At 49.5% G+C, this 22560-nt stretch overlaps 2 protein-coding genes across 11 annotated transcripts in view; one reads left to right on the top strand and one right to left on the bottom strand.

Annotated features, from left to right (window-relative positions):
• Positions 1–3524: 3524 nt before the first annotated feature.
• Positions 3525–22255, bottom strand: Mfsd11 (major facilitator superfamily domain containing 11). Of its 5 annotated transcripts, none has more exons than XM_051181264.1 (14): positions 22108–22255; positions 20797–20970; positions 20249–20304; positions 17567–17674; positions 16720–16799; positions 16510–16606; positions 14760–14818; positions 14162–14306; positions 12324–12364; positions 10225–10290; positions 8838–8963; positions 6678–6852; positions 4988–5123; positions 3525–4468 (listed from the first exon to the last, which is right to left on the bottom strand). In XM_051181264.1, exons 2-14 carry the CDS (start codon positions 20890–20892, stop codon positions 4304–4306), a joined length of 1350 nt encoding a protein of 449 aa, XP_051037221.1. In that variant the 5' UTR covers positions 20893–20970; positions 22108–22255; the 3' UTR covers positions 3525–4303. The 5 variants fall into 5 exon arrangements, with proteins under 5 accessions (XP_051037221.1, XP_051037227.1, XP_051037235.1 ...); XM_051181270.1 differs by lacking the exon at positions 22108–22255 and adding an exon at positions 21048–21143; XM_051181278.1 differs by lacking the exon at positions 20249–20304 and having other exon boundaries at positions 16720–16774.
• The window catches only part of Srsf2 (serine and arginine rich splicing factor 2), a 3046-nt gene continuing 2457 nt past the window's right edge, over positions 21972–22560 (top strand). For 4 of the 6 annotated variants that reach the window (XR_007834281.1, XR_007834278.1, XR_007834280.1 and 1 more), the window contains exon 1: positions 21972–22400. Coding sequence is in view for 2 of the 6 variants with exons in the window: in XM_051181315.1 (XP_051037272.1) it covers positions 22039–22400 (362 nt within the window). In the remaining 4 variants the exon portion in view is untranslated. The remainder of the gene's footprint in view (positions 22401–22560) is intronic. The other 2 variants (XR_007834279.1, XM_051181307.1) reach the window with 1 other exon arrangement.

Below are 22560 nucleotides of genomic sequence, written 5' to 3'. Positions count from 1 at the left end.
TCTCAGCCGCCTCTCCAGCACCGTGTCTTCCTGCACGCTGCCATGTTTCCTGCAATGACGATAATGGACTAATCCCTAAACTGTAAGCCAGTCCTGATGAAATGTTTTCCTTTATGAGAGTTGCCATGGTCATGGTGTCTCTCCACAGCAATAGAGCACTGAGACAGACAGAAAGCTAGCGTTACAGGACACTGTGAGTTGCCCAGTATGGATGCTAAGAACCAAACTTAGGGCCTCTGGAAGAGCAGTGAGCACGCTTGAGTGCTGGAAAACTTCGTTTGTTTGTTTGCTTGCCATGCCCTAACAAAGAAGCCACAGCAGTTATGTTATACCCCAGGGGTCTCGCTCTGTGGTCCAGACTAACCTGGAACTCATGACTATAGTCCAATTCCTCTGCCTCAACCTCCCAAGCACTGGGGTTTACAGATTTGAGCCACGTAGCTGTCTAATTCTTCTCAATCAGGTTCCAGGATCCTCATCAATCGTCGCCTCACTATTGATTAACCAGCCCAGGGCCCTCAGGAGGGCATTGACCCTGAGGCCAGAGCTGCTCTTGCTCTACTCGGCCCAATGCTTGCATTTTCTCAAAGAAATACCCAGTTTAAAAAAGAGGCTAAATGTGCTTCTCTTTTTGTTGAGACAGGTCTCATGTAGCCCAGGTTAGCTTTGCACCCCTGATCTGCTTACCGCCACCTCCCAAGTGCTGGACAGGTGTGTGTCACACCACGGAGCTCAAATATGTGTAGCCACTCAAATCCTTGCTGTCTGATCTTGGACATGAAGTCCTGGAAACAGGGTTTAGGGGATGGCAACATCTTTTTCTTTATTTGAGACAGGGTCTCACTGTGTAGCCCGGGCTGTCCTGGAACTTGCTATGTAGCCCAGGCTGGCCTCCAACTCACATACGTCCACCTGCCTGTCTCCTGAGTGCTGAGATAAAAGGCATTTGCTGCCCTTTTTTGAGGCACTTTTTAAATACACCAGTGGAAATATGAGGTGGGTGGGTTAAGGCAAAGCCAAGAATGTCCGTTACAGACCTCAGATGCTCCTGAACCTTCAGTTGATGGCAGGCAGGTTTCTGTACATACCAAAGGGTTTACTTAATGGTCAAGGTCACAGACAGGATAGCTGACATCCAGAGAAGGGCAAAGAAATGGCTGAGAGGGAGGCTCGAGATGGCTCAAGATATCAGACCCTGGGCCTGCGACGCTCCAGAGTCACCTGTCAATCAGCCTTGTTCAGTGAAGCTGTTCTTTCCAGAGACTTCTGTCCCCAGCATCTGAGAGCATCTCCATGTGCCGGGACTGCCAGTGCAAACAATGGAGTTTATGATAAACACACACACCTGCCTTCCTTCGGGGAGTGTGGCGGCGGCCGGGACGGAGGCTGCCGGGATCAGACCCCAGTGAGACCCTTCTGTGCCAGGTGTGACCTAGTGGGCATTCCTGGTCGGCACACAGCCCAGGTGGCTGTGGAGTGTGACCTGGGTGTGGCTGTGAGGTGTGACATGCCTGTGGCCCGGAGGTACAGACCAACATATGTAACTCTACTCACAGCACGCCCAGACTCGGGCCTGGTCCTTACAATCTGGGAATGGACATGTAACACTGGAATAAGCCTTAGCTCAGTCCGGCCAATCATTCTGGCAGATGTCCTGTTCAGGGATGGTCCTTGAGCTTTACTGTGCACCTGGAATCGGACTGGCTATTGCCTGGAAACCTTTCCCCGGATTGCACTGTTTTAAACATGCTGACAATGACTCGTCTGCCTTTAGACTTGCCAGTCAGTGTGCACTGGGTAGGAAGGGACCCCCTCACAAGACACCATTTTCAATGAAGACTCATACGCCTTTCATCCTTTGTGTCCACCGCGTTGTGTAGCGCCCCCCCCCCCCCAACTCCACCTATCTCCTTTTACTTGGCGAACTCATTAAGTCTCCCTTGCTCCACCTCCTACAGCCACCATTCTGTCCTCTCTGAGCTTTGACTGGCAGGTCCCTCCTGTAAGATGAGTCCTATAGCAGTTAACTCTTCACTGGCTGGCTTACCCACCCGGGCTGAAGGATGTGTCACAACAGACTCCCCTTTTAAAGGATAAATACTATCCACTCTGTGCAGTAATCGCATTTCCTGTTTGTTTTCTGGTCTTGGTTTTTTTGTTTTTGTTTTTTTTTTGTTTTGTTTTGTTTTGTTTTTTTGGAAACAGGGTCTCTCCATATTGATTTGAATGGCCTACAATTCCCTATGCTGGCTTTGAATTCTCACAGCTTACAATGGGGAACATGGCACAGCTGTCAGGAAACAGACCAGAAGTTGGGTTCCCAACCTTCCGCTCATGTCCTTTCCCGGTTGACAGTATTCACCACGAGTCCTACAAGCTCTGAAAAGATACGGCTTCCTCTTATGAAGACACTGGCTGTTAGGGATGGGCTGCTCAGCCACCTTCCACCCACACAGCCTCATGGCCTGTCTTCAGCAAGCTTGGGAATGCAGGACTGGTTTCTTTTCATCCCGAGTCTCTGTGCATTATTTGGGGCTGGCAGCATGGCGGCAGGACAAGACCAGGTGGTGGGAAGAAAAACCGTACTCGTTACAAGCACCAGCTGCTCTTCCAGAGGTTCTGAGTTCAATTCTTAGCACAACCACCTATAACTGTGGTTCCATGGGATCCGATGCCCTCTTCTGGTGTGCATACATGTAAATAAAACATCTACATACATCAAATAAATAAATAAATCTCTAAAGCCCAAGGCATTCCCAGTTAGCTCTTGTCTGCCTCCTACTTGTCCTCCACTATCACAACTCCATGCATGTCTGCTGCCGCTGCCATGACTCACCATCTGGGACTTTAAGCCCCAGTAAACCCTTAAATTCACTGCCTTGGTCATGGTGTCTCTACATAGCAAGAAAAAAGTAACTAAGACACTGCAAACTACTAAGACACTGCAAACTCATCAGACGGTTCCCAACTGCCTGGAACTGCAGTTTATGAGGATCCATTGTCCTTCCAACTCCCATGAGCTCTGCAAACATACAGACAAGCATGCAAACACACGGTAACACACAAACAGGCAAACACAGACAAGCACACAGGGAAACACACAGACAAGCACACAAACACACGGTAACAGACAAGCACACAGTAACACACAGACAAGCATGCAAACACACGGTAACACACAGACAAGCAGGCAAACACATATACACATAAATAAATTTATAGAAAGAACTAAAAGATGAAATGTTGTCATTATATAAGGTGATGGTTATTCACGCTTATGCGCATCACATACACACACATCCCACCGGGGAGTCTGAGCCAAGTGTTTAGACCGGAAGAGCAAGAGCTGGAGGTCAACCTGGAGTACATAGTCATAACGGACTATCTCAATAGTGAAAGTGTGAGCTCCTTCGGGAGACAGCCCGCAGGACTTAGGCATTCTCTCAGACAGGAGAGCTGCACAGAGCCCACTTGGAGGATGGAGGTTTTCTTTACTGTAACTGTCAGGAAAACCACAGCAAAAGTCCCGGAGTAAACATTCTTTACTTCTCTAAATAAGCTTTTATTAATCGACAAATGGCAGTCTTTACTTCATTTCATGACATGTAACTGGCTACTCCTCGCCAGGAAGGGTAAGAGGACTTGTTCAACAAAGCATTTCAAGAGAAGCTAAGGTCTCGTGCCGAGTGTGCGTGGTGGCGTATTCTCATCATCCCAGCATTCTAGAGGCAAAGGCAGGAGCATTTTCTGGCATACAAAGTCCAGGCCAGTCAAGGCTGCATATCAAGCTCCTACCTCAAAAAAGACTGGGCATTTTAAATTGTGTGTTGGGCACACTCTACAACCCAACCCCGGAGGCAGGGGGAGGGCTGCAAGTCCCAGGCCAGCCTGGGCTACACAGTGAGGCCCTATCTCAAAACAACTGTGTCTCAGCGCCCTCACCATTTATTTGAAAGTCCTTCCCAGAGCCACGCGTGGAGTGGCATCTGCTTCCTGGTCCTAAGTAGTGAAACATACTCCACAGCTCGCAAGAATCCTGAGTGACACATGGCATTCCAGGCAGGGTCTTTCCGTGAGAAGGAGGACGAGACATGATTGTGGGAAGCTGAGGAAGGTGGGTGGACAAACGAGGGCTGGAGCTGACAACAGGGTTCCCTAACTCTCCTGCTTTAAACCGTGAGGCTCCGTGAGCTCAACGCCAGAGTCTCCGCCAGACTCAACGTCATCGTTCATCGGTTATGCAGGCAGCTGCTTGAACTAGCTCTGTAATGTGACCGTCTGTTTCTTGGAGACTTGGGCCTCATCAAATACTTCGGTAGTCAGAGCCTCGGGCCACGATGGCAGCAGCATCCCACTCCACAGTGAAGAATGAAACGGTTCCAAGAAACCCAAATATCACCATGACCAGGAGCTGCCAGTGGAGGAGGAGGTAGTTGCTGTAGAAAAAAGCCACAGCTGCGCAGATCGACTAGAATAAACCAGACAGATCACCTAGTGAGCACAGAGCCTCAGCAACTCCAGCCAGCCTGCTCCTTTCTGCCCCAAAGGACACCTGTGACTGGCAGTGCCCATGGAGACAGGCTTCACTGGTCACCCGCCCACCGCTACCCCAAGCTTGCCCAACAGCAACAATCGGGTAAGCTGTGGGCTAACACAATAGAGTGCTGAGTGGGAGGGCGAGCCTGTGTGGTGAGAGAATGGATCCTGGCACCCGATGACAAGCCCTTTCACCTGAGTGCACAGACCAGAGTTAAACTCTCTCACCCAGCCAGGCACGAGGCAGGTGGATCTCTGAGTTGGAGGCCAGCCTGATCTACAAAGTGAGTTCCAAGTTAGCCAGCGTTACACAGAGAAACCCTGTCTCGAAAAACAAAAACACTCTCAACCAACCAAGGCCACCTGGTTCTACTTACTTCACAGGAACCCGACCTTCATCTAAAACCAATGGGGGCAAGAAGGGGAAGGACGGCAGGGTAACCCAGTTTACCTGAACAAACTTGAAGACTGCAAAAGCTGGCGCACTGTCCTCTGAGTAGAGAAAGCCCAAAATGCTAAGCAGCTGGGTGTTGAAGCAGCTGTCTCCCAGGCCCAGCAGAAAACTGCAGAGAATGGCAACTTCTTTGCTGAAGAAAAGAAAACACACGCAAGACTAGAAAGGTGAGCCCAGCCGTGGTGGCGCACGCCTTTGATCCCAGCACTCTGGAGGCAGAGGCAGGCGGATCTCTGTGAGTTGAGGCCAGACTGGTCTATAGAGTGAGTTCCAGGACAGCTAGGGGCTGTTACACAGAGAAACCCTGTCTCAAAACACAAAAACAAAACCAAAAAAAAAAAAAAAGAGAGAGAGAGAGAGAAAAGGCCTGGAAAGGTGGGTCAGTGGTGGGGGGGGGGTAGGCCTGGAAAGGTGGGTCAGTGGTGGTGGGGGGGTAGGCCTGGAAAGGTGGGTCAGTGGTGGGGGGGGTAGGCCTGGAAAGGTGGGTCAATGGTGGGGGGGTAGGGCAAAGGTGGTCTAGTGGTTAGGGGCATGTGCTGCTTCTGCAATGGACCTGAGCTTAGCTCTCAGAACCCACTTCCAATGGCCCACAGCCATGTGACTCCAGCATCAGCTGACCTGATACCCTCTTCTGAACTCAAACATCCATAACCCCACAAACACACATATATAATTTAAATAAAATGTACGACAGGCACACACTTTTAATCCCAGGACTGGGGAGGCAGAGTCAAGTAGACCTCTGTGAGTTCCAGGACAGCCAGGGTTATGGAGGGTCTCTACCCTGTCTCAAAAAAAACAAAAATAAAATACAAATGAACCTTTAAAATAAATTTAACGTGTAGCAACAATATTATTACCACCAGAATATAGAAACAAGATTCCCAACAAAAGCACAGTACACTTGTTTTGTTTGGTGAAGGGGCTGCTGGGAACTGAGCCCTGGGACTTCCGAATGCTGGGCAACCCCTGGCACTGTACAACTTCACAGTCCTGCTTTGAGACGGCTCCAACATAGAACCCAGGCTGGACTGGAATGCATGACCCCCCAGCCTCAGCCTCCTCAGAGCTAGAGTCACAAGTGTGCGCATACATCCCAAACAAGAACAAATAAACACTAATGTTTCTGCCGCCTTGTCTGCGGTATTGGGATTAAACCTAGGACCTTGCAAAGACTGTGAGGCCAACATTTCACTCACAGTGTCACGAATCCAGCCCACGTCCTAGAATTTGTGCAGTGAGAAATTATGCTCAAACTCACAGACCTTTGTGTTCTAGCAAACCCTGGTCTACTCTCTGGAAAGCGAATACTGTCTTTGGGCTCCCTTGGGTTGTGGGTTTATCCACAGACACTGCACCTATAATGAACCAACATCCTTATGCTGTGACACAGACATGTCATTCCTCTTTGTCCCTCCTCTAACAATGGAACAGTTCCCTGCTCAAAAAGCAGAGGATGAAACTCTGATCAGACACTTCTGATAAATCAAGCGAAGACCGGTAGGGGAAAGGTTAAAAGCAACCATTGCAAAAACTGCCTTGGGACACTCTGGGTCCCCAGTCAACTCCTCCTAGCTCCATCTCTACTTGACAGAAGACTGAAAGCTGACAGGCCTGAGGAGGACTCCGTGCTCCATTTCCCTCCTCCTGCCCACCCCAAACCACTCAGAAGCAGCAGCCACTGTACCTGGGCCTGATGTACGCAACACTGTCAGTCCCTTCCACGGGGGCGATGGGCGCATCTCCGGGCATGTTGAGGAAGATCAGGTAGAAGGCTATTAAATGCACCAGGGAGCCCAGCAGCACCACTGGGTTCCTGCCGAATCGATTATTCTTGCTCAGCAGGCCGAAGAGGCTTCCACCTGAGGGTCACGACAAACACGTCAAAGGTCCCAGCCATCACTAAGCCAGTCACAGGGAGAACGCTCAGACGTCCACTACCTGCCCTCAAACAGGCCCCCAAAGTCAAGCAGCGGGGTGACTCCGGTATTGACAAGCGGTCTCTTCTAGACGGCACCCTTCTTGCTCTTGCTGTTGCTTTCTGGGAGTTACGGCATGGGAGCAACTCCCTTCGCAGTCTAGCTACTCAGAGAGCTAAAAAGGCGCAGCTCAGCAGCTACTACTGTTGTTCTGAGACTGGGTCTCAGGTAGCCCAGCCCTGGGACTGCGGGTCATGCCTCCACTTCCCCGGTGGTGGGATCACGGATGTAGTCACACACCCTGAGCTTCTGTTATAATCACAGCTTGTCCAGGAATCATGACCGGAAGTAATCACTGGGGACCTGCAGACTGCCATAAGCTCAGAGTGGCAACGAAGACTGTCAGGACGGTTCACCCGTGATAGCTTAGTGCCACGGCAGCCGGCATGTCCTTTAGTCCTAGTGACTGAGAAGGCTAAGGAGGAGGGGAGCAAAAGTTCAAGGCCTGCCCCAACTACAGTGAGTTCAAAGCCAGTCTGGGTAACTTGGTGAGATCCTGTCTCAGAATTTTAAAGACAGAGTGGGGGTAGCAGCTGGCTCGGTGGTACAGTGCTTGGTCTTTTATGTACAAGGTTCCAGGATTAATTCTGACCGTGAAAAATAAAAAAAGTTAACAGTTAGAAACCTTCCGATGTGAGCCGGGCAGTGGTGGTGCGCACCTTGAATCCCAGCACGTGGGAGGCAGAGGCAGGCAGATCTCTGTGAGTTAGAGGCCACATAGTGAGTTCCAGGACTACACAGAGAAATCCTGTCTCAAAAGACAAAAACAAAAAGCCTTCTAATGTTGGGCTGGAGAGATGGCTCAGTGGTTGGTTAAGAGCTCAAATTGCTCTTCCTGAGGACCTGAGTTCAATTCTCAGCACCCACATCAGATGGCTTACGATTGCCTACAACCCCAGTCCCAGGGGAATCTGACACTTCTGACCTCTGTGAGTACTTGAATTCATGCGCACAAACCTTCCCACACACAACTAAAATAATAAAATTAAATTAAAAAAATAAAAAAAGCTTCTAATGTACACAGGGCTTGGCGGTACACACCTGCAACAAAATTTGAGGTTAGCTTATTCTATTATAGTGAGTTCCAGGTCAGCCAAGAGCTACACAGCAAGACCATCTCAAAAACAACAGCAACAACAACACAAAACCCGCCATTCTATAGCACCGAATGCTAACTATGGTTAATGACAATTATCTGTAGGTTGCAAAGTAGCTGGCAGGAGGGATTTGGAAATCCCTAGAGAAATGATACAGACTCAGGTGCTGATGTGCACAGTACCCTGCTCTGGGACCCTGGCGTCACACGTCCCCCTGTGCTTGTGGTACGGTCCCTCTGGAAACAGGGTGGGGTCCCTCACAGTCTGTCTGTCACCCTGCATTCTCAGCTCCCTGAGATCTTTCTAGCCCTGAATGTGAAGCCAAGTGAGATAGGGTGGCTTGGGGACCCCCGGGCTCGCGGCTAGTCTGAGGGAGGGGTGAGCTGCAGGCCTGTCACAGGCCCTTAGACACAGCTTCTACAGTGCGGACCCGCCTGTGCCCATAGGAACTGAAGGCAGGGGAGAGCCCGGTTCCGCCTTTTCTTTCCGGCCCTCTCTGCTGCCTGCGCACACACGGGTCACCACGGGTCTGTGAAACTGACGGCATCCAATCTTTCTCCATCCAACTTTGACACTGAAAGCACAACGCTACTAGTCCCAGGGGACATTACCGTCTCTGTCCTATCCCCAGGCCCCACAAAGGTGCCAGCGGGTCTCTAGCCCCCCATCTCCCTGCCTCTGCCTCTCAAAGGTGGGATTAAAGATGAGGGCCACCACCTCCCAGAGAATAAAATGTTTTTAAACTAAAAAACAAAATGCAAACCAACCTACCTAAAATTTCTCCAGTGCCGATGAAAATTCCAGAGAGTCCGATGAGGCTTTTCTCTTCTGTCCCAAATTTGTTTACGGCCCCAATACAGGTCCCATACACCCCAGAGAAGAAAGTGAGCTCCAGACCTCGGGGAGAGAAATCAGCTTTTAACCATTACACAGTCCTTTCCCGACTTCCGCTTGTGTCCAGCAGCCAGCTAAGCTTGAGACATATGACATGAACACAAAAACCAAAAAACTCAGAGACTAAAATGCTTTGCAGGTGAACAGCTTTACACTGTGTAAATAACCAGATGGTCCTCTCCAAAAGCCTACAAGCAACTTAACTCTCTCCACACTGTGGCTTTGCAGGCACAGCCTTCAGGTGATGGGCCCACAGGATGGGTCCCTCATGACAGGGTCGGCAGTCTTACAGGACACACCAGGTGGCTTGCTTCCTGCTCCCTGCCAGCCCTGTGACCACACAGCAGGATGACAGCTAAAAGAACCTTCCCCAGAACCTGACTGTGATGACACTGGCTCTGATTTCTTAGGCTCTAAAACCATGGGAAATCAATGTGGTTAGTAGCTGTTGGTGTTTTTGAGACAAAGTCTCACTGTGCAGGCTAAGGTTAGCCTCGAACTTGCATCTTTCTGCCAGTATGTGCCATAACATCAGATTCAGACTGGTTTTGATTTTTGTTTGTTTGGGCTTTCTTTTTTTAAGATCTATTTTATTTTTATATATATGGTGTTTTGCCTCTAGGTATGTCTATGCACCACTGCGTGCAGTGCCCAAAGAGGCCAGAAGACAACGCTGGATCCTTTGGAACTGGGGTTACACAGGAGCCACCGCGTGGGAGCTGGGAATCAAACCGCCCCCCGCCCCAAGAACAACAAATGCTCTTAACCCCTGGACCATCCCTCCAGCCTGACTCCCACCCCAAAGGCAGAGGTTCAACCCATTGCCCTGCATTTGCTGGGTGAATGCTCTGCTGCTCGACCACACTGAATTGGGGCTAGCACTGTGCCTGGCTGTCACCAACAGATCCGAGTAGAGGTGATACAAGGCACCAGGACAGCCTCTCAGGAAAGGTTGCTCAGCCACCGTGAGGTCTGGCTTTCCTGTCAATCACACGGAGAGAGGAGGTGGCTCAAATGGCTGTGCAGAGCCCTGAAGCCACACGAAGGTGAAGGCTAAGTAAAAGAATATGACTCAATCTTCCATCAGATACCAGGAAGGTGCTGGACACACGAACAAAACTGTCCCGGAGGCTCTGGCTACAGATGCCCTCTGGGAGCAGCCTCGGGAGGTGGTGTAGGATAGACAGCATTGGTCAGTCAGAGCAGAGCGTGAGGAGCGATGCCGAGCTACTGTTTAGTCTCCTCATCATCACCCAGCTCGTACCTGTATAGGCAGTCGTAACACTTAGAAGGAGCATCTCCTTGGTGACACATAACTTCAGAGACTTTTCTGGAAGGAGAAAAATTGGACAGTCTTAGCTAGATTTTAATTGGCAACCAAAAGTTCTAAAAACAATTTCCTTCATCCAGAGTATTCTTCTCATCACCGAAGCCAGTAGGTAAACAAAGAACCTAACTTTCCAGATTAAAATGCATGAGGCATGAACTGACTCTGCCCTGTAAATGAGTGTTTATTCTGGAGACACACTGTCCTCATGCACGTTTAGCTCTCAATAACCAGAGGGGAGGGGAAAGAAGCCAGAATAGCACAAGACAATGAAACACTTGACTCAACAGACAGGCTGCCCAGGGAGTCAGTCAGGTCAGGTTGGAACCACCTGGGGATTCCTGACCCACAGAGTCTGGTCTGCAGTCAGCTTGCCATCTGCCTCTGCACTGAGCAGGGTGAGATCTGCTGGGGAGAATGCAATTCTAACCCACCCCCCACCCAGAAGACAGGGTCTCACGCTGGCTCAGACTACACTGAAACTCACTATGCAGTCCAATATAGTCTGGGACAAGTTGAGCTTCCTGTCACTGCCTTGAGTGTTAGGATTCAGACCTAAATTACCATGCATGCAACATTTCATCTGAATTTGTCTGTCTTCCTTCCTTCCTTCCTTTCTTTCTTTCTTTCTTTTTTTTTTTAAGACAGAATTTCCTGCTCCCTAGGCTAGTCCTGAATTCCTCAGTAGCTGAGGTTCCTGACCCTCTTGGCCCCCAAGTACTGGAATTACAAGGCTGAAATGGAAGGGTCTATAGGTTTCAGGCCATACTGGGCTACACAGTGAAAATCAGTCTAAAAAAAGTTGCTAAGTTACTGTTTCTGCAAGTTTCTCTTCAATCCTCTGACCCCCTGACCACAAATGGATCTTCTGGCAGACGAGTTTCTAGACTAGAAGCTGGAAAGACAGAGTTCGAATGGAGGTGACCTCCCATTTTAGTCGGGAAACTTGGCTATAACCTATTTACTTATAACCAAACCCCAATTTGTAATTATGAATGCATCCCTGCAACACAGGAAGTGTATAAAAGCCAGATTAAACAACTCTAATGACAGGGCATCCACATCCTAGGTCCTTTCTAAAAACAGGCCTTGTACCATCTGAGCCAGGCCACAGCTGATGAGATCAAGAATTTCCACTCTAGCAAAAGGGACCTAGCAACTCATACTGGGAAGTTCTGAGATCTGGTGGCCTATAGCAGGCTACTCCTATGAATAGTAGCTGCTTCAGCAAGGGCCTTTCCTGGGAAGCAAAGAAGCTGAGAGGCTGTGGGCAGATGCTGGAGTCAGAAGCCCACCTGTGTCCAAGGGAATGCTTGACTCCCGTGTGAGTCCCTGACTCTGCCTGCTAAGTCAATCCAAGCTCAAATCCACTTCAGCCACCGCCCAACCATCTGTGCCCTTTGGTGGCACTTCCTGTCAGCCTGTTGTCCAGTCAGTAAGATGGTGCTCACTTGTTTGTAAAAGTTCCAGCCTGGACACTGATAATCGCATTTGCCCAGCTGCTAACCACTAGGCTGCCCGCTCCCAACCTCAGGAGCAAGGAGCGCTCTCCATCTCCACTCTATGGCCATTGGGTAAAATTTTCTCCATGCTCCTGTTTGGCTGTTTGGCTATTTGTGAACAGCTCTAGTGGACCCATACATGTCCCAGAAGGCTCAGCTTTCTTCTCTGGAATGGGAGTGTCAATCACTGCCTACAACAGAACCCTCAGAACCACCCATGAGCATGGCAGCAAGGAACCATACAGAAAGTTTTCTGGAGTCTGTGAGCAAGTGTGACTGCTCTTACTAGCGCCCAGCTCACTGGAGCCATGGCTCTGCTCCAAGGGGCAGCCTATGGCTTGCTCTCAACTCCCTGCCCCCACCCTCCTTAGGTGGGCAGCGTTCATTCATCCCTCACACCCTCACGTTGGAGAGGCATTGGCGCATTGCATTTAGGAGGCTAAAAACACTGGGGGATCACCAATCCAAAGTTACCAGGGGAAGGGGGAGGCAACTTCCCGCATAGCTCTTGCATTTCAGACAGAGAATACTTACTAAACGCATCTACTGCCTTCGTCACATTGTTCTGGGCAGACCTGGAAAGGTAAAGAAGACCGTTTGCCCCCAGCAAAGCGAACAAAAGCAACACGCGACTAATGGCCACCCCACTCCCGTCTACATTTGTAAAATCTATGGCCTCAGTCAGGTTTGATGGCACAGTCCCTTAATTAAGTCACCTCTTCAGAGTCACAGGCAGGTGGACCTGGGGAGTTCAAGGCCAGCTCGGTCTACACAGTGAGTTCCAGGCCAGCCAGTTACTTGGTGAGACCCTGTCTCAAACCAAGCCATACCTTTGGCTCTATGTGGCCTGCCAAATAATCATAACGATTCTAGTGTTCTCTGATGTGATGGAACAGTCTTGGTCCTGGTCTTCAGGGTGCTTAACGTGCTTCCCAGAACCTCCTCATTCTGAACAACGGGACAGGACTTTCTCCTAATGCACTTATTACACACACTCACTCATCTGCCTCCTTTTCTAAAAGGACACAGTAAAACAGAAAACTTTGTTGCTTTTGTATATACAAGTGTTGTTCACCCTTAAAAGCTCAAACTCAAACCTAGGATCAAATCCAGGCTTTGCACACATACTCTAACCTGCCCTCTCCCCCCAGATGCATATTCTTTTTTTGTTGTTGTTTGTTTTTGTTTTTTTTTTTTTTGTTTTTCGAGAAAGGTTTCTTGGAGCCTGTCCTGTAACTAGCGCTTGTAGACCAGGCTAGCCTCGAACTCACAGAGATCCGCCTGCCCCTGCCTCCCGAGTGCTGGGATCAAAGGCGTGCACCACCACCACCCAGCTGTTTTCAAACTGTCAGAGAGGATCTGGTTGCTCCATCTCCCACTGTTCTTCTCATGAAGACAGGAACCTTCCAGTGATCAAATTCTTTAAAACTGTGACTGTCTGGGGCTGACAAGATGGCTCAATGGGTAACAGCCTTGATACCAAATCTGATGACCTGAACCTGTGGGACCCACAATAGTGGAAAGAGCTGACTCCTAGGTGTCCTCTGACCCAAGTCTCCTATGTCACAACACAAGAATGCCTACACAAGTACACATACACACAATTACATACATGTATTAAAAATTAAAAGGGGCTAGACAGACTACTTAGTGGCTAAGACCAGTGGCTGCTCTTCCAGAGGACCCAGGCTCTATTCCCTGGACTCACATGGTGACTCACAACCATCCATAATTCCAGGAGAACCAATGCCCTGTCTGGCCTCGGGGCACACACAGAACAGATACACATGTAGGTAAAACATCCATACACATGAAATACAACAGTTTTTTTTAATTTAAAAATTAATCAATAAAGATCTCCTGACATAAAGACAAAAATATGACTACCCTGAGTCCCACAGTTAGGACACTCTGGTGTTCTCTGCAATATTTGCAAAACAAAGGCCCAGAAGTCTCCTGTGTAGGAGACAGTTCAAGACGAGAGCAGGCTAAGCAGGCTGAGCAACGTTCCTAAGAACTACAATTTGCCAGGGATGCACCACACCCGTCTCCAATTTCTGCTAGCTAACGCTAGAACATAAGAGTGCTGAGAATCCAATCCCAGACATCACTTTTATGGCTTGACTGTCATCAGCAGTCTGCCACTATCAGAAACCCTACATGTATAACTGTATGTATGTAACATACAGACTGTATGTAACATATACTCAACCCAAGGCCCTCCTTTCCTTCACTTTAAACACTTTCAGTGCATGTCCGTCTGTCTGTCTGAGAGTATCACATGTCAGCTGTGGTAAACAGTCTAGTAATCCCTGGACCGCGACTCCTCAAAATCTATTCAAACACGAAGAAGAATGCTCCAGGCATCTTACTCAGGGGCTTCCATGTCCTGGTCATCGCAAGACTCTTCTTCTCCAAGGACATTCTCAGAGTCCGGTTTCCGAATAAGAAAGAACAGAACAGTTCCCACGAGACTTATCACCGTCAGGGCAATGAACACTGTCCTTCGGTCCTTCTCTAGGGACAAAAGCAGAGAGTGGACGGCGCTGGTGAAACAATGCCAGTTAGTGCCATGCCCACTGGTCATTTCTAGGCAGCAAAACACACTACCTCATTACATTTTTATTATTCAAGGCATCAGTAATGACTTAGGAAGAAATAGCCTCTTCTATGTTGCTCTTCCAGCCAGAGGAAGGCCAAAGAAGCAACAGCGCAGGACAGAGCCTCTCCCCTAACTACGGGAGGCCCAGATCCAACAACCCAACACTCCCAGAGCCTCAGGGGCCTGGCGAGCCTGTGCACGCTCAGCACGGCCTTCTCACTTACTGGGAGGTGCCCTGCAAAGCACAACCATGAACCCTGACCTTCACTTAAGGAACGAGAGGCAAAAGCTTATGAAAAAGCAAGTGTCTGAAGGAACTTCAGGGTGCTAAAGCTCACAGGAGTGACAGGACAGTGAAGAAGACCAACCTGAAATTTGAGTTTTCCCTTGCCAGGCAAAATATATGTAGAGATTTCCAAAGAACAAGCTGTGGGGGAGAAAGGGAGAAGATGCTGGGGAAATCACTGGAATCCTTGGCAGGGGTGGGGTGTGTGTGTGTGTGTTACGTTTACTTATGTATTTACTCGTAACAGGGTCTCTGGCTGGCCTGGAACTCAGATCTATCTGCCTCTGCCTCTGCCTCCAAGTGCTGGGATTAAGACGTGGGCCACTGTGCCCAGCTCATGCTTAAAGCTTTTAAAATGTCACTCCCAGTATTTCAAGAGGGGGAAGAGGAAAGCGACAAGGGGGGGAGGGGTGATTTTAAAGAACCTGCCTGTCCTAGGTTACAAGTATCAAAGCCATGTGACTTTTATGAGACGTTAATCAACCCAGAAGCATGTGACAGTAAGCTGATTCAGCACCGCCCTAGAGGACTTGACTCACTTTGTTTGATACATGTGACTTAATGGGACTCTCCAAGTAAACTGGAAACAAACTTATGCTACTTGTAAAATCCTAAAATTTATGGACTCTGTGAACAAGCTTGTGATTTAGATATCCACCTCTAACTGGCAGACTGTCCTGAGGAATGGCCACTTCACTGATTGTCCAGTTTCTTCATCTCTAAACCGGTAAGACTAAACTGCACCAGGCATGGTAAGATGCACCTACAGTCCCAGCTACTTGGGAGGCTTGAAGCAAAATGGTGAGGAGTTCAAGACCAGCCTAGTGAGACTCCCAATCAGCTTCTACCAAAACACACGCGCAGGCACGCACATACACGCACGCAGGCACGCACATACACGCACGCAGGCACGCACATACATGCACGCAGGCACGCACATACACGCACGCAGGCGCCCCCACCACCATCAACTAAACATTCAATTTTATTACATTTAGTTGTTTGCATATGGGAGGTGTGTCAGTGTTACAGTATAAAAGTGAAGAACAGCTGTTCTCTCCTCCTACAGTGTGGGTCTAGGATAGAACTCAAGTCCTCAGCTCTGGTAGGAAGCTCTTTTATCTGAGGAGCCACCCCCGAGTGCTCCAGGCTAGCCCTGAACTCACTGCAATCTCCCTGGCTCTATCTGAGTGCTGCAATTACAGGTCCATGCCATGCTCCAAGCTCTTCAGGACACACAGTGAAACCCAAGAGTCCTAAGCAGAGTGACTGTTGCTGCTGCTGTACCCTCCCTTCCTTCCTCTCTCTCTTTTTTGTTTTTCCAGACTGGGTTTCTCTGTAGCTTTGGAGGCTGTCCTAGAACTAGTTCTTGCAGACCAGGCTGGTCTCGAACTCACTCTGTCTCTCTAGTGCTGGGATTAAAGGCATGTGCTACCTGCTCTTTTCTGGGGAACATCTACTATGCTGTGCTGTTAGGAAGAAGTTCTGCTGCTCTCCCTTCTGAATTTGGTGTGTTTATTAATAGATGTCCGACAGCCCAGCTAGGCGGAAGGGCATGGCTAAAGGACTCCTGATAACCATATTTACATGGGTTAACTTTCAGTCTCCATTTTCTCATCTGTAGCACACAGATAACGCCTCCTAAGTTTGTGTGAAGGCCTAAAATACAGAGGATGCTAAATACATGGAGGTTAATATTTTGTTCCCTAACTTTAAATTTTAGTAAAAGTCGCATCAATTTGTAAATTATGAATCTGTACCCCACACAATAAAGTGCTAGTAAATGATGCCATAAAGAAACCCCTGGACAGACTGAGCTCCAAAGAGATTACCTAGACTGTAAGAGTGCCCAGAAAATGCCGCTGTTTCTCCCGATTGTGTGCTCATCGGAATTTATTGTCAGGCAGTTTCCTTGTGCTGTCCAAAGCACTAAAATTCAAACCAAAAACTCATCAAAGAGAGGATATCAGGCTGTTTCCCGTGCATCATGTAATCAGCACCTGTACCCCGGGGAAAGCAGGTAAAAGGCGATCGATGCTCACCAGCAGCTGCAATTCCAATGAAAACAGACGCCGTGTAGAAGGACCATGGGAAAGGCTGGATAAAAACGGCAATGTACATGCTAAAATACAACAGGTCAGTGCATTACAGTCAAACAGTATGTGAAACAGAATGATGAGCACGCTGCCAGGGGCCAGCTCAGAGGTTCTCAGCCTCAACTTCCACCTGGAAAGCACTTTCACGGTTTGGGTTTTTGGAAAGGGATGAATGAGAACTGGTTTTGAATTTCTTTTCTTTTTCTTTCTTTCTTTCTTTTTTTGTCCCCAGAATAGAGATCAAGCTCAGACCTCTGTGTGTGCCAGGCGAATGCTCTGCCATGGAGCCTTCTGTATCCCAATCCACTTATTGCTGTTTACCATCTCAAGCTTGTAAATACAGATTTCACAGGTTTGCAACAGCTTCTGCCATGAGCTCGATGCAGGATGAAGCTTAAATCTGCTCACCAACTTAACAGAAAAAAACCTTATTTCATAGAAGGTTCTTTTCAACCCTAACAGAAAAAGAGTTTTTGCATTCTAACTATTAATAGTGAGACAAAAGCTGATATCCGCCAGACAGACTTGCAGGAGCCTGATGATAATACCAAATGATGATAATACCATACTCTGAAGGCTAAGCCAGGAGGATTGCCAGTTCAGGGCCAACCTGAGTCTGGGCTATAGTGAGACCCTGTGTCAAACACAAATCCAACTTGACACACATTCATCAGTTAGAAATACAGTGTTCCTGAACAGAAAGCACCAAATTCCCAAAACTACTTTCTGCTGTGCTTGAAAAATGTGTGTTCTAAATTAAACACGGAGGGGGGGAAAAGAACTAAGTACTCACCTGTAAAACAAGCCGCTGACAAACATAGAGATTTGAGGTCCTACGATGGTGACCACGGAGGGAGTGATCAAATTTGAAGCAGAGAACACGCCATAAATAATTGCCAAGCTGCTCACACAATGTACAGAAGGGAAAAAGAACAAAGCCCTTAAGTAACATCTCAAAAGTTCACTTTTAAAATTCCAATTAGGACCAGCCTGACAGTTCATCGGGTAAAGGCACCTGGTGTCATGCCTGACGACCTGGCGTTCAGTCCCCAGAACCTACACTGTGGAAGGGGAGAGCCAACTCCTGAAAGGTTGTTCTCTGACCTCCATGCTCCCATGTGTTAGGTGGGCACTCATATATACATGCACAAAATAAGATAATGTAAAATTCTATTCATAATACGTACATCTTATAATTTTACAAAAAACTCCATAGACTTTAGTCAGAATTTATATGTATATCCTTGAAGACCACATTGAAGTTCTCACTTGTGTGGCATACAGAAATACATATTTACTTTGTAAATGTATTAGTTATTGGTAGATGGGTAGAGTTTGTATGGAGACAGGGTCCTAATATGTAGCCCTGGCTGGCTTGAGACCGCACAGCCCAGACTGAGTCTGAACCCATGGCAATCCTGCCGCAGTCTCCGAAGTGCTAGGGTCACAGGCATACAACCCAACACTGGCTGGTTTTTGTTTGCTATCACAGGGTCTGGTCTCAAACCTGCAGCAACACTCCTGGCTGTCTTCCTAGGACACTGCTGGGATTACAGGCAAGCACTACCATGACTGCCTTGTATTAAATATGCGCATCATGTTTCCTTCAGCAAGTTTGCCTGTAACATGATTCCAGGTACCGCCTTTAATAACAGTGAACATTAGCGAGCAGCGTGCCGAGGAATACAGGTACTTCCTCTCTTCAATCTAGATGCTACAGAGAAGGCTTTACATACTTCATAAAAATAGAAATTGTTGTGAATAAGTTGCCTTGGTTCAACCAGTGTGAGGTAAGTGTGGATCCAGCCCTGGAGAGCTGATCCAGGGGTCTAGGTCTAGCAGTCTGCTCCACTACAACTCCTGGTAGCTGACTGGGTTTCTTTGCTACAAATGACAAGCGGAGTTAGAATTTATTTTATCCATCTAGACATTTTTCAGTTACACCTCAGCCCTATTACATATACACAATTTGGTTATATGTATTACACACATACACACATATTATCTATATAGATAGTTGTTATAGCACTATATAGCCAGGGCTGGCTTTAATCCACAATTTTCCTGCTTGAGCCTCCCATGTTCTGGGATTACAAATATACACGGCATGCCTAAAAACCGTACTACATATATCGATCCCGCACCTCTGCCTCCGAAATCCTGAGATTAAAGGCTACACCAATTTTCCTTGCTTACACTCATCTTGAACAGAGTGGCACTAAAGCCATCTTGAGGGTCCCGAGTTCATTTATTAGGCAGTGCTTAAATCTGTAAATTCAAAGTAAATGTTGCTTTGGCTTCCATAAGCTGCTCAGACAGTAAATGTATTCTTTTGTTTGTTCTTTAAAATACACAAGAGACACAGCACTCCAAGCTCCAACAGCACTCACCACCTACAAATGGACACTAACTTCTTCCCCTCACATACCATATACTAGATTCAGGTAATAATACATACATTTTGGGCTGGGTGGTGGTGGCACACGCCTTTAATTGCAGCACTCAGAAGAGAGGCAGACAGACACATTTCTGAGTTCAAGGCAAGCCTGATCTACAGAGCGAGTTCCAGGGCAGGTAGAGCTACACAGAGAAACCCTGTCTCAAACAAAACAAAACAAAACAAAAAAAAAAAAAAAAAAAAAAAACTCTTGAAACTGGGGGACAGGGTAACAGCAAACATATAAGCACAGAGAAATTAAGAAAAGTGGCCAGGCATGGTAATGCATGCTGTGATCCCAGTACGGGTTCCAGGCCAGACTGGGCTATGGGGTAAGATCTTATTTCTCTTTCTAAAGTTTTTAAATCTATAGAATGTGTATAACTCAATTTCACAATACCAAAATGTATACATACTAGAGATAAACATGTACAATTCTTGTCAACTAAAAAAAGTCCTGCTTTTGCCAGGCAATTGTCACACACACACATACACCTTTGATCCAAGCACTCGGGAGGCAGAGGCAGTCGGATCTCTGTGAGTTTGAGGCCATCCTGGTCTACAGATCGAGTTCCAGGACAATATCCAAAGCACAGAGGAACTCTGAAGGCAGGCTTTTCATCCCAAAGTCTAATTCTACAGAAAACGTGATGTCATTGTCCTAAAAAAAAAATAAAACAAACAAAAAGAAAAACCAAAAACAAACAAATAAACAAAAAACCCTACCATCACAGTTACTTATTTTGGGGGATAGAGGCATTCCTGGCTTATCAAATTTTATGGTCATATTTTAAAATTTATGTATATGTAAGCATGTGTTCCTGTGTGGAAGTCACATGACTTCTGCAGGAATTGGTTGTCTGGTTGTCTCCTGCCTTGTAGGCTCTGGGGATTAATTCTCGGGGTTTCGAATAAAATCAAATGTAAGTACAAGAGGATTTACTACAGCTCAGTTATAACCCTTTATTGCTGGCTTTCCTGAAGAGATGTATGGAATGATAACATGCGAAGTAAAATCATGCACAGTAAGTACAATACCTGGTATATCCACTGCCATGAAAATCTGTGCTATTTAAGCTTCTGATGACAGTTTGCTGTGTGGAAGATAAAACTAATCAACGAAAACGCCTTGACTTCTCCCTCCCCGTTGGAAAGCCTAAGTACTCGGAAATACTTATGATTCACTACCTACCACCCAAGCCCATCACGAGAGGAGAAAAAGAACACTCAATTTCGGAACAAAACCCTGAGACGGGGAATCCGCAACCACACGTACCCACACTGGGTTCTAGTGCCTCAACCACTCAAACACTAAACGGAGAGTTTAATGTAGACAAGAACTAAAGTAACTATGGCCAATAACCAAACTCCAAGCCGCATCTGAGTAATAAACGCCAGTGTCCAACACCCCGTAAAGGAGAAACGTCTGACATATGAAATCAAACTAAATCGCAGAAAACAAGGAAGGGTAGATTGAAAATCAGGAGATGCAATCTTGGCGTGGTAGCGGACATCCATGTTTATTGTCACTTTTAGAGAGCACTCTGCTAGGCATTTCAAAGGAGGGAGGACAAATTCCAACTCACCGCCACATTTCCACAAGTTTGAAAGGCGGTGAACATAAACATAAAGGCAACTCCTAGAATGATGATGTTGAAAAGCTTTTTAGATTCCGGGGACATTCTGGCTCCTCTTGGTCGGAGGGCAGCAGCGGCCCAGGGCAGTCACCTCTCCTCCTCCAGCCGAAGCCCCTGACAACCCTGAGGGAAGAAAGGACATGAGAGCCAGGCAGCCAGAGTGCCGATTTCCAGTCCTCGAACGGGAAACGCGGGCTTACGAGAAAGTTCTCCCCACCCGCACGGTTCCGACACTCCCGGGACGCGGCCGGGTGGGCAGGGGAGCCGGAGCCCGCACGCAGCAACTAGTTACTAGGAGGTGGATCCGGGCAAGGACAATTAGCAGCAGCCACCGGGGCCGCCCTCCCGGCCTGACTCACAGCGGATCACGAGACCGGTCAGCTGACCGCAATGGAGGCGCAGGGCCCGCCGGGAAATGTAGTCCCGGGTGGGTGGCCGCGGGGTGGGGCGGGGCGTTACGTCTGCGCAAGACGGCGAGCGCGTGCCTCAGTCCCCGTCCCTGGGGCGGGGGGGGGGATGAGCCCGTGTGCAGCGAGCTGAAGACGGGAACGGCGGGGAGGGGGGACTGCGAGGTGGCCGGGGACGCAGAGTGGAGTGGCGGATGGGGGCCTGCGACAGAGGCGGGGCAGGGGGCTGGGCAGGAAGGTGCGTGGAGCTCGGGTATTGGCGTGGGGAAGGAGGCGGGGTCCGGAGGGGAGCGGCTGCCCCCTCCCCCCTCGGCGGGCGTCGCCGGCGGGAAGAGCATTTGGCGGGCTTTCTAACTGCCTTCCCGGGCCGCTGCCCCTCCCCGCCGCAGTGACTGCGCGCTTTCTGCCCGCCCGCCGCGCTCTGCGCAGGCGCGCGCGGGCGGGGCGGGGCGCGCGGCGGCGACGTTACGGAGCGGGGCAGGATGAGCCAATCAGGAGATTCATTTCCGGGTGGCGCGGGCGCCATTTTGTGAGGCTGGGTATAAATAGGCGGCGGGGCCGGCCCGCCCGTTCAGTTGCTGCGGGGAGCCTGTGCGGCGGGCTCGCACCGTGACGGCCTTGCGGCTCCCGGCTCTTCCACGCGGACGGCCACTGCCGAGAGAGGCGCGGCTTCCCGCCGCCGCGGCCAGGGGAGTCCGCGGTTCCTGCCGAGGGCCGGGGCCGGCTCAGGGCGTTCGGGTCTCGGCGCCAGCTCACTCGCGGGGCCCCGGGCCGCCTCACAGCCATGAGCTACGGCCGCCCCCCTCCCGACGTGGAGGGCATGACCTCCCTCAAGGTGGACAACCTCACCTACCGCACCTCGCCCGACACGCTGAGGCGCGTCTTCGAGAAGTACGGCCGCGTCGGGGACGTGTACATCCCGCGGGACCGCTACACCAAGGAGTCCCGCGGCTTCGCCTTCGTCCGCTTCCACGACAAGCGCGACGCCGAGGACGCCATGGACGCCATGGACGGGGCCGTGCTGGACGGACGCGAGCTGCGGGTGCAGATGGCGCGCTACGGCCGCCCGCCCGACTCGCACCACAGCCGCCGGGGCCCGCCGCCCCGGAGGTACGGCGGCGGCGGCTACGGGCGGCGGAGCCGCAGGTGAGCGGGGCGGGGGCCCGGGGGCGGCCGGGCCTGGCGGGCGGGCGGGCGGGCGGGCGCACAAAGGTGCGCGGAGCACGTGCAGCGGCCCCTCCCTCGCGGCCCGGGCCACAGCGCGCCAGACCCCGCCTGGCGGCGAGGGAAATGGCGCCCGGCAGCC

This window comes from Phodopus roborovskii, unplaced genomic scaffold, assembly GCF_943737965.1.
Source record: "Phodopus roborovskii unplaced genomic scaffold, PHOROB, whole genome shotgun sequence".
In the NCBI taxonomy this organism is placed as follows: domain Eukaryota; kingdom Metazoa; phylum Chordata; class Mammalia; order Rodentia; family Cricetidae; genus Phodopus; species Phodopus roborovskii.
This window is presented reverse-complemented; position numbering and strand designations above follow the sequence as displayed.

Excerpts from the sequence above, each read along its gene's own strand:
- Mfsd11 (XM_051181264.1), bottom strand. The coding sequence starts at position 20,892 with ATGTCCCCGGAATCTAAAAAGCTTTTCAACATCATCATTCTAGGAGTT. Across the intron at positions 14,307-14,759 it reads AGGGAAAACTCAAATTTCAG|AGAAGGACCGAAGGACAGTG; the intron begins GTTGGTCTTCTT and ends TTTTGTCCCTAG. Across the intron at positions 8,964-10,224 it reads TGTTACGACTGCCTATACAG|GTCTGGAGCTCACTTTCTTC; the intron begins GTACGAGCTGGG and ends TCTCTCCCCGAG.